General features: G+C 36.8%; 1 protein-coding gene across 3 annotated transcripts in view; it reads right to left on the reverse strand.

The window, feature by feature from the left end:
- Positions 1–12,379, reverse strand: part of CAB39L (calcium binding protein 39 like) — a 140,871-nt gene that overhangs the window by 9,171 nt on the left and 119,321 nt on the right. For all 3 annotated transcript variants that reach the window (XM_043991133.1, XM_043991132.1, XM_043991131.1), the window contains one exon: positions 9,049–9,192. In XM_043991133.1, coding sequence (XP_043847068.1) covers positions 9,049–9,192 — 144 coding nt within the window. The remainder of the gene's footprint in view (positions 1–9,048; positions 9,193–12,379) is intronic.

Raw genomic sequence — 12,379 nt, forward strand, 5'->3', positions numbered from 1 at the left:
CCTCTGCCTTAATTCACTGTAGAAGGAAATGGAAAATCCCTCTAGTATCTTTGCTAAGAAAACTCCATGGACAATATTGGCATGTTACAGTCCAAGGGGTCATGAAAGAGTCAGACACGACAAAACAATGTTAGGATTTTTAAAGTGTTTTGCATATATTATTTCATTTGGGTCTTACAACAACTCCATGACATAGGTACAATAGGTATTTTACAGGTTTAAGACTCTACATGCTATCCCTATTAAATTTCATCTTTTGAGATCTCTCCTATGACACTACTTTGTCAGGTTATTGTTTTTTTTCCTGATCCTATCTCTATCATCCAATGACTTTATTTTACCTATTAACTCAATAAGCCTAATATTTATTCAATAATGCACAGAAGACAGCCAAAGACAGATCCTTGCAGTGACCCACTACAGACCTTCTGATACATTGTATCAAATTCTTTTTTGTTTGATTTTTGTCTTTGCAGGGCAATGGGGGTTAAGTGACTTGCCCAGGGTCACACAGCTAGTAAGTGTCAAGTGTCTGAGGCTGGATTTGAACTCAGGTCCTCCTGAATCCAGGGCTGGTGCTTTATGCTCTGGCCATCTAGCTGCCCCCTTAACAAATTCTTTGTTAAAAGACCTGGGATCTCTTTTCTTGGAGGCATGAGAAAAGAGGAAATAAACAACTTGTTTGAATTGGTTCAGTCCTATAACTGTTATAAATGGAATGGATGAGGAGAATAGTAAAATTAATGCTGTTAAACATAATATATTTTTTAAAAAGCCACTAAGATTTTACCATGTATAAATGTTATGACGTGATATTCAGTCTTAGTCATATTTTTACATTTAACAGCATTAATTTTACTATTCTCCTCATCCATTCCAGTCATTTTTATTATTATTATATAAGCCATGTTTTCTTCATCTTATATGGCAGAGTTTTTTTTTCTCTCTAGGAGCAATGACTTATCTTTGTCCTGAACAAATTTGATCCTGCTAATTCTACTATTTTTCTAGTGTTGCTTTTGTTGTTGTTTGGTTGTTTGAGTCATGTCCTACTCTTCATGACCCCATTTGGGGTTTTCTTGGCAAATATACTTGAGAGGTTTGCCATATCCTTCTCCAGCCCATTTTACAGATGAGGAAATTGAGGCAAACCAGGGTTAAGTGACTTGCCCAGGGTCACACAGTAAGTGTCTGATGCCAGATTTGAACTCATGAAGATGAATCTTCCTCACTCCAGGCTTGGCACTCTATCTACTATGCCACCTAGCTAGAGCCCTTATAGTGACAGACTTTGGTCTTTTCTTCCGACCACAGAGCATATTTGACCAGCAAATTTAATAAGCACATGCTCTGCTTCATTATGTAGCTTAGTATTGAAAATATTGAGGGCAGCTAGGAACTGTCAAACCACACCGGTATCTTTGTGAAGAAAGGGCATCATAAAGAGTTGGACATGACTGAAATGACTGAACAACAATGAAAATGTTGAGGAGTATCATGTTTATGACTTACTCCTAAAAACAATATAAAAATGATTCCTAGGTAAGATGACAGCTGGTTCTTCTCACACAGAAATTGTTGGTTTGGCTAAACCAGTATTTCCTAGTTTACTGAAGAGTAAGGAAAGAATTAAATTCCACCCTAAATTAAAGGCAAGTGATAACTAATTTGGTCTTCTTGGTTTGCCACGCTAGAATAGATTAGATAAATGTAAAAGGACACGTTTACTCTGATGAATCATTCTGATTAAGTATTACCTTGTACCCTGTTCTCTTCCAGGTATCTGTGAATTGATTTAGTGAAAAAATTTCCCAGCACTTCCCCAGATATACAAGTTAAACTTAGAGGCTCATCTTCCTCACCCTCCAACCCACCCTTTAAAAACAAAACAAAAATAAAGGCTAGGCACCCACGGTCATTACCAATGCTAAGGTTCTATTCTTCACAAGAAACAAAAAAAGGTTAGCCTTGCAGTGACCATGGCCAATTATTCTAGTAACTTGGAATCTAAGACGATAGGGTTTGAAGATTTCATATGATACATGATAATGAAATGAACTGTTTACCTTTAATTATACATTCTTTTTTAATAGAATTTTATTTTCCAAAATATATGTAAAAACTAAATTTTAACATCAATTTTTAAAAAAAACTTTGTGTTCCAATTTCTCTTCTTCCCTCCATTCCCACTCCCACCCACAAGAACTCAAGCAATTCAAAATAAGTTATACATGAGTAGTCATGGAAAAATTCCCATATTAGCTAGATTCTTACAGAAAAGGTTTCTCATCTCATGCTAAAGGGTACTACTAATTTTTCATTTGAAAGTATGGTGTGGAGGCAGCTAGGTGGCGCAGTGGATAAAGCACTGGCCCTGGATTCAGGAGTACCTGAGTTAAAATCCGACACTTACTAGCTGTGTGACTCTGGGCAAGTCACTTAACCCCCATTGCTCTGCAGCAAAAAAAAAAAAAAAGAAAAAGAAAGTATGGTGTGAAGTAGGCAGGAATATTCAGTTTAATAACCTATAGACCTTTTACTTTCTATGTACATTACTAGAAAGATATCAAAACAACAAGTAAGAATAGTTAAATACAAAGGCAGGGGACAGTTGCAAGCAAACCAAACTCCCTCATCCTGAAAGGGAGATTAAAAGAGTAAAAGAAATTAATTGGAAACTAAGGAGGCACTCATCAACTGGGGAATGGCTGAACAAACTGTGTTACATGAATGTAATGGAATATTACTGTGCCATCAGAAATGACTGAAGAGATGACTTCAGAAGATCCTGGGTACTGTGACCTAATGCAGAGTGAAATGGGCAGAACCAGGAGAACAAGTTATACAAAGGACAGAAACATTGGAAAGAAAAACAGCTTTGAAAGTCTTCTAAACTCTCATCAATGCAATAGCCAACCATGGATTAACTGACCTATGATCAAGTATGTGACCCATCTCCTCACTGAGAGGCAATGGACTCAAGGTGAAGAAAAGACAGACAGAGAGAGAGAGATTTCTGGACATGACAATTGTGTGGGTTTGTTTGCCTGATTACGTTTATTGGTTGAAATGATTATTGTTGGCTTTCCTCAGTTTTTAACTTGGGGGTGTGTGAGGGAGGGGATTAGCAAGAATGATGCTTCAGAAAAGAAGGCCACTGAAATATTTTTAAAGATGTCCCAAGAATTGGAAATCAAACTCATGCCCATCAATTGGGGAATGGTTAAACAAGCTGTGGTCCATAATTGTAATGGAATATTATTGTGCTCTAAGACATGATGATCAAGAAGATTTCAGAAAAGCCTAGAAAGACTGATATGAACTGATGTATAGTGAAGTCAGCAGAACCAAGAGAATGTTGTGCACAGAGATAGCAATATTGTTTGATGAAGAACTGTGAATGACTTAACTACTTTCAGCAAAACAATGATCCAAGACAATCCCAAAGGACTAATGATGAAGCATACTATCTACCTCCAGAGAAAGAACTGATATTGATGGAACACAGACTGAAGCCTGCTATTTTTCACTTTTTTTTTCATTTTTGGCTTTTATTAAAGTTTTCATATACAAACGGACTAATAAGGTCATGTTTTACATAATCGCACATGTATAACCTATATCTGATTTCTTACCACCTCAGAGAGGGGGGAGGGGAAGAAGAGAAGAAAGGACAGAATTTGGAACTAAAAACTTTAAATAAAAATGTTTATTAAAAAAAATAAGATGTACCGGAGAGAAGAGAAGGAGGTTCAGAAGGAAATAAGCAAGTAGGACATTTTGGAAAGTAATGTGTGGAATTTTTTTTTTCTTTCAAAAAACAAGTGGTATAAGATAAAATTCATGGTTTCAAATATACTCTTCTTTGTGTGTATAGAAATGGTGATTTTTGTGTGTGTTTAAGTTCAGAAAAAGAAAAAAAAGGAATTTAAAAAGAATGCTAAACTGAGCTCCATCAAGAAGACTTTAGTTGCATTCCTGTCTGGTACTATTAAAAAAGTGGGCTGGAAACACCCACTGTGAAATCTTCTTATGTACAAATAAACAGGCTTAAAAACAAAAGAATTCTTTTAGAAAAAAAATTAAAGTTCTTTAAAAACTAGAAATGGGAGCAAAGGTCCTAATTATAGCTTTTCACATTTTCTGCATGACTTCTATGTTTAAATGATGCATAGGGATTATGGAAGGATCAACCAAGGACATGCTAAAATAGAACGTATCACATAATTTAAGATTCACATTCAAGTTAGTTGATGGAAATATTTCCAATTATATTTCCAAAGAATTTTTTTTTTGGAAAATTACTAAGAAGAGTGAAAAGGAAGAGAAAGGGGCAACCATCCCACCCATTTCTTCACTGCGCCACCTAGCTGCCCGTTGAACTCAGTAGTTTCTAAAAATGAGACAACTGGTACTGGTGTCCAGGAGGCAGTGTGGTGCCACTGGGAGGAACACTGAATTTAGTGTCAGAAGGCCCAAATTGCATACTAGCTCTTCCACTTATTAGCTCTGGGACCCTGGAGTGTGACGTCACAGGGCAACCTGTGAAGTTTCCTCATCTTTAGGGTAGGGAGGTTGTGCAGGATGATGTCTATGGTATCTTCTTGTTCTCATGGCCTCCTGACTCCTGGGCCATTGCATCATGCTGCTTCTACATAGTATTATGCATAGGAATGAGTACCTAACTCTATCACACAAACTAGACTGAAAAATATAGATAACACTGACAACCTGGCTACTGTGTTTTCAGTGACCTGGGCTAGGGAAAATGGTTCTGCACCTGTAGCTTATGGGAGATGCATTGTGGGGAAGAGGGTGAGGGCGATAACAACAAAGTTTTGAAAACCGGGTGAAAATTCTGGACCACTCTCGGTCTAGCTATTCCTATACAACCAAATACTACGAGTGAGAGGTAAAAATCATTTGTTATATGCTTCAGTCATAAATATTGGGGGCTCAGGCAAGGTCAAATTTACAAAGCCCTGACAGTAAACAAGTGGTCCAATATACACCTAAATGCAGATCTTCTCAAGACACAAGAAGCAGGGAGTTTATATTTAGCCACTCACCAAATCAGTCTGTAATTTTCCATTCCTTTGCCAAAAGGACATTTAGTATTTGGATCCTGCTTAGCGGAAGGGAGATTTGGTTCAAGAAACAGAGTTTAATTCCCAACTCTGATCCCCTCCCAGGTTCTGTTTCCTAATTTGTAAAATGGCAAGAGGAATGCTGATACTGCTTACTTTGTGGGTTTGTTATGGGGAAAGAACTCTGTAAATCTTAGAGTGGTTTATAAATATGAGCTATTGCTATGGGCGTGTACAGTGGGTGCATACCTGTACTCCCTGCTCTTGGTGAGGCTGAGGCCAGTAGACCATTGAGTTTTGGAATTCTGAGCTGCAATAAGGCTAAAGCTGACTGCACTCAATCAAGCACCAACATGCCAACATGGTGAGCTGCCAGGACAGTAACAAGATGCCCAAGGAGGAGGTGAACTGGCTCAGGTGGATTTAAAAAAAAAAAAAGCTGTGCTGATCAGCCATGGGACTGGGATATGAGTGGCCAACAGTGCTTCTAGCCCGAGCAAGATAGGAAGACCCAGGCTTGGAAGAGAAAACAATTTCAAAAGAGACAAACAAATAAATGAATGAGTGGGTGGGTGGATGAATGAATGAATAAATAAAAATGAGCTGTTATTACTACTGCTATTGCTTCAATACTTCAAAGGATTCATGGTTTCACCAACATAGGGACTTTATACACTGGTACAGATTGCAGCTTGTCCATTCTTACTACCTTTGGGCTTCTGGTGAAGCCAGCACTACCAAGCCCTTTGTTTCTATAAGGAGAAGCTCTGGGTCATTTAGTTGTGACTTCCCTTTGTCTTCTGCTTTAATTTATAGTGTGAGTGTCAATATTAATAAAGTTCAGTTCTTCTTGTTGTGTCAGTTTGCTGGACCACTGAACAAGGATCTCACACTTATAATTCCAGCACTTGGTATTTCAGGCCATCTATACACGTTGTGATTCTTCCTGATGTTATACCACCATCACTAGAAAGGTAGAAGGGGGCCAGGTAGGACTGGCCACTTTATTCTATTCTGTTTCTTAGGTTACAATGACCAAAGAATTCATTACCTCATGGCCAACCTCCTTATTGGTAAAGAAATCCTATGTCTTTGGGCTGCTTCTTAGATAATAGACTATCATTGGAATTGTCATCTTGGCATTTATCCTGGTCTCCTCACTCTCCCTCTTTCAACATACTCAATTGGTTGCCAAATCTTGCTATTTTAACTCTACGATATCTTTTATATCCAACTCCTTCCCTCCACTCACATAGCTACCTCCTCAGTTCAGGCACTCCTTACTCCTTGCCTAAATGATTACAACATCTTCCTATTTGGTCTCTCTGCCTCAAGTGTATCCCCACCCCAATTATTCTTATGCCCTACTACTACTACTACTACTACTACTACTACTACTACTACTACTACTACTACTACTACTACTACTACTACTACTACTACTACTACTACAGTAATATTTCTTCCCCCCCCACCCCCAGGGCAATGGGGGTTAAGTGACTTGCCCAGGGTCACACAGCTAGTAAGTGTTAAGTGTCTGAGGCCAGATTTGAACTCAGTTACTCCTGAATCCAGGGCTGATGCTTTATCTACTGTGCACCTAGCTACCCCTACAGTAATATTTCTTAAGCACAGATCTGACAATGTGTCTTCTTTAATCAATCAACTCCAGTGGCTTCTGAATGCCTCTAGGATTAAATATAAACTCCAATTAGTATTGAAAGCCCTAGGGAACTTTTCCCCAACATATACATCCAGCTCTACTGAACCTTACTTTCCTTCCTACCTTCTCTGTGATCCAGTCAAACTGAATCCGTTTCTCTTCTCTTCACATACCCCATCTTCTGTTTGGCAGTCCCCCACGCCTGGAATATACTTTCTCCTTATCTCCACCTCATGGAGTCCCTTTCTCTTCCTTTAAAGACACAGTATAAGGATCATCTTCTGCATGTAGGCTTCATTTCTTTTTCAGCCTCTAGCACAGTGTCTGGCATAGCACATAGTACTTACTTAATGAATGCTAGTAGATTGATTGGAACCATGTGAAAAGTCTTTCCCAGTTGGCATAACTTAGCAGTGTTGTCATCCTTGTACTGTGGAGAACCCAGAGTCATGTCCTGGTCATGAAGGAATCAGAGTAGAAATTTTGGGAGAGATGCTGACATTCTGTCAGCTGGGTGGTAAGAGATAGATTATGGATCCTTTATTGGTCAGAAAATACAGGTGGGTCTGTCCTATTTGGAAATGGAATGTGTGCTTTCTGATCTCATCATTACCTCTTGAAACAAACTTTCAGAATCAGATTCTCCCAACTCTGAGATATGCCTACATTGTGCAGGTAGAATTGATTAAAGGATTGCCTCAAGGAACTATAATTTCATTGGTGTCTATCTCTTTCTACCAAGACAGATGATAACCCCTCTATAACTCTTAACCAATCAGAGTCAAGAGTTGCTATGACTGAAAAATTCATCACCATGTGGCCTGGTAATGATCCTTCCCAAAGGAAGTGAAGCTGATCATTATGTGAGAAAGCACACAGTTCACCACTAGGCCTGTTCTCAAAACTTTACCCAGGCCTCCCCCATGCCATGGGGAGGAACTAGAGAAGGGTTTTAGTGAAGTCTTTTAAACAGACCAGAAAAAGCAGTTGTCATTCCTACTAATTCTGCAAAAGAATACTGTAAATATCAAAGAGAGGATGGATGGATAAGTACTCTGAAAGGAATCATGTGCTATACAAATTCAAGCCTATAAAGTAATAGAAAACAAGTTTTGCCTCAACCAAGAAAACACAAAATAGAAGCTAAAAGAGAGTAATCTGAAAGATGGAATGAAAAACAATGAAAAATCTTCAAGTATTTCTTCTGTTTCTTCAATAAATCTGTAGGCAGACAGCTAAAAGTGTTAGAGTATAATAAAGAAAAATTACTTAGGTATACTGATGTCACAACAATATGACAAAAGGAGATAACCTAAGCCACAACTGTCAATATCAAGCAATGTAGCACTGTGCTTATTACTTGTGTGTGTGTGATGGGGTCTAAGTGACTTGCCCAGGGTCACACAGCTAGTAAGTGTCAAGTGCCTGAGGCCAGATTTGAACTCAGGTCCTCCTGAATCCAGGGCCGGTGCTTCATCCACTGCGCCACCTAGCTGCCCCTGTGCTTATTACTTATTACCATTTTTGTTGGATGAAAACAGGTTTTTGTACCATAGACTCAAGACTTCAAATACTTGAAAGGTTTTCCGGACAATAAGGTTAAGGCAGATAAAAGGCCTGCTAGTAAAATATTTTTTTCAGCAAAAAGGACACAGTCTTGTTCTTTATAAATTATAGTACCACCCACTCAAGTTAGAAAGACTTGGACAAAGGAGTCAGGGAAAAGCTACCATAATAGAAAAATAACTTCTCAAAAACTATATTTCTAAATCATTTTTTTAAAAGGTCACTCATCAAATAGAGACGATCTGGGCATTCAGAGAGAGAGACAGACAGAGAGACAGAGGGATAGACAGACAGAAGGTGTGTGTGTGTGTGTGTGTGTGTGTGTGTATGTGATCTAGTAGAAAGCAAAGGATGACATGTCAGGAGCTCAGAATTTAGGTCCTAGCTACATCAACAAATGAATGATTTTGTAACTTTTGGAGTCATTTCTTGAATTTAATTTTAAAATGTAAGTACTTGTTAAGTACCCAATACTGTTACAAACGATGCAATTTCTTTTCTTGCCTGGAAAAGTAGAAACCAATCTGTGGGGATGCTATGAAGATAAGCTAGTTAGCCCATGTAAAGCATTCAGAAAATATTGTGCATTGATTATATGTTAAGGATCGTGAGATCACAGAAACACAAAACACCTTAAGAAACTCTGGTTCAGTTTCATTTCAACCATTCAACAAGGCTTTCCCACCACCCATCTGCCCCACAAATGGAATATTTCTCTGCACTGTCCTTTACCTTAAAGACGTGAAATGCCTCAAACTGAATGTTTGGACTTTTGTCTCGGAGAAGATTCATCATCAACTTCAGATTCTCTGGCTTGCTGATGTACTTGGTCATAATAGCAAAGTTGTGTCGGTCTAGAATCAATTCACCTAGCAGCTATATTGAAAACAAAATAAAAATAAAAATTTATCAGAGGCAATTAATCTTTCTTCCTGAAAGAAAAAAAATCTAAAAGTGGAATGTAACTTCAACATTCTTAAAGGCAAAGAACTAATAGTCATACATTGACTCAAATGAAGCACAGAAATTTGTAATTTTGATGCATTGACTAGTTCCTGTTATAATCTCCCTGTAGTTTGCTAAGAGCCATAATAGCATCTGGTAATGAATTAATGGCTTTATCCTTTATTTAATTTCCTTATTGCCTTCCCAAATATATTTATCTAGTTTGGCCTTTCAGGCTGGGTAAAGATAACAAGAGGTATGCCTCATCAACCAAAACAAATGTACTCCATTAAAATTTCCCATGAGATTAGTTAATTGATTAACTAATTTTTTAAATCATAAAAGTATTTTATTATTTTCCAGTTACATGTAAAAATAGTTTTTTTGTTTGTTTGTTTTTAAGTGAGGCAATTGGGGTTAAGTGACTTGCCCAGGGTCATACAGCTAGTAAGTGTTAAGTGTCTGAAGATAGTTTTAAACTTTTTTTTTTGGTAGGGCAATGAGGGTTAAGTGACTTGTCCAAGGTCACACAGCTAGTTAAGTGTCAAGTGTCTGAGGCTGGATTTGAACTCAGGTCCTCCTGAATCCAAGGCCAGTGCTTTATCCACTGTGCCACCTAGCCGCCCCTTAACATTTGTTTTTATAAAAATTTTAGTTCAAAATTTTTCTCCTTCCTCCCTCCCCAAGACAGAAAGCAATCTGATATATGTACAATCACATTAAACACATTTCTGCATTAATCATGTTGTGAAAGAAGAATCAGAATAAAAGGGAAAAACCTCAAAAAAGAAAAAAAAAACCAACAACAAAAAAGTAGAAACAGTATGATTCAATCTGCATTCAGATTCCACAGTTCTTTTTCCACCATGAGTCTTTTGGAATTAACTTGGATCATTGTATTGCTGAGAAGAGCTAATTCTATCACAGCTGAATAGTACATTAGCTCATCAGTATAATGTTGCTGTTACTGTGTACAATGTTCTCCTGGTTGTGCTCACTTATCTTAGCATTAGTTCACTTGTCTTTCCAGGTTTTTCTGAAATCTGCCTGCTCATCATTTCTTATAGCACAGTAGTATTCCATTCCATTCACATATCACAACTTGTTCAACCATTCCCCAAATGATGGCCATTCCCTCAATTTCCAATGCTTTACCACCACAATGAGAGCTGCTATAAATATTTTTGTACATGTGGGTCCTTTTCCCTTTTGTATGATCTCTTTGGGATACAGACCCAGTAGTGGTATTACTGGGTCAAACGGTATGCACAGTCCCATAGCCCTTTGGGCATAGTTCCAAATTGTTCTCCAGAATGGCTTAATCAGTTCACAACTCCACAAACAAGGCATTAGTGTTCCAATTTTCCTGAAGCTTTTCCAACATTTATTATTTTCCTTTTTTGTCATATTAGCCAATGTGATAGGCATGAGGTGGTACCTCAGAGTTGTTTTAATATGCATTTTTCTAATCAATAGTGATTTAGAGCATTTTTTCATGTGGCAATAGATATCTTTGATTTCTTCATCTGAAAACTGTCTGTTCATATCCTTTGACCATTTCTCAAATGGGGAATGACTTGCATTCTTATAAATTTGATTTAGTTCCCTATATATTTTAGAAATGAGGCCTTTATCAGAAACACTGGCTGTAAAAATTATTTCACAGCTTTCTGCTTCCTTCTAATTTTGGCTGCATTGCTTCTGTTTGTACAAACCCTTTTTAATTTAATGTAATAAAAATCATCCATTTTGCATTTCATAATATTCTCTGTCTCTTGTTTGGTCATAAATTCTTATCCTCTCCATAGATCTCAGAGATAAACTATTCCTTCCTCTCCTAATTTACTTATGGTATCACCCTTTTTGTCTAAATCATGTACCCATTTTGGCCTTATTTTGGTACACAGCATAAGATGTTGGTTGGTCTATGTCTAGTTTGAAATTAATTTATAATAAATGAATCCTACTTCTCTGATGATTTTCATTATAAAATCTGAGATGTATTAAATTGCCAAAGTCATACCTAATATATGTAATAATTCAGTAAGACTTTCAAAATTATACATTTAAGGGAAAACAAAACCTTTCTGATGAATTAACAATATCACAAAGAATCTACCCCCCAAACAAGGAATTAGATTTGCCAAGAGCCCCCTTTATTTGGAGTTTCCTAAAATAAACATGATCATCAGAATGTCCTTGGTTTCTCCAAAGCATGTACATGAAACATTCCATCCAAAATTTATTTAATAAAGATCTTATGTGTGGCTTAGAAGGTGAATATCCCAATATCTGATATGCTTCTTCACTAACTCATTTCTACTAAATTTCTTTAGGAAATCTCTTGTATTCTCTTGGCAAAAGATCTATAAATATTTCAATCTCTGTTTATAATCTCAGTGGTCATCCTTCAAATTCCTGTTTAATGTCTTCTGGTTGCTAATATTGCTAAACTACAACAAATAAAGGTAGTTATTGGTAGACATCCTTGTTTTGTTCCTTTTTTAAGAGAAACATTTTTAGTGTTTCTCTATTGTATTAAATGTTGGTTCTGAATTTTGAGTAGACCTTTTTTTTCATGCTAAGGAATAATCCCTCTGTTCACAGTTTTAATTTTTAAGCAATTTTGAAATTTATCAATGACTTTTATGCTTCCTTTAATAGCATCATATCTTTTTTCTTATTGCTTTATTGATAATTCTCTTATTACCAAACTCTCCTTCTAAATCTGAGAAAAATTGTAGAGTAGCATAAAATTTTATTTTTCACTGTTGTCTTTGTCTGGTTTAAATATCTAGACTATTCTTGCCTCGTTAAAAAAAAAGTTGCACAATAGACCTTTTTTTTTCTTTTTGGAAAAAAGTGCTATGTCATTCTGGAATATTTTATACTTTGAACCTTGATGAAAGTTTACTTTTACACCCATATGGGTCAAGTTATAGGTTAATTCATTAATGATTAGCCTTGTTTCTTCCACTAAAATTTTTTCATTTAAGTCGTTTAATATTAATAGTAATAGCTAACATTTATATAGTGCTTTTTATGTGTCAAGTACTTTGCTGAGCACTTTATAATTATCTCATTTTATCCTCACAACCACCCCAGGAGGTGAGTGCAA

This window comes from Dromiciops gliroides, chromosome 3 (genome assembly GCF_019393635.1).
Source record: "Dromiciops gliroides isolate mDroGli1 chromosome 3, mDroGli1.pri, whole genome shotgun sequence".
NCBI lineage: Eukaryota > Metazoa > Chordata > Mammalia > Microbiotheria > Microbiotheriidae > Dromiciops > Dromiciops gliroides.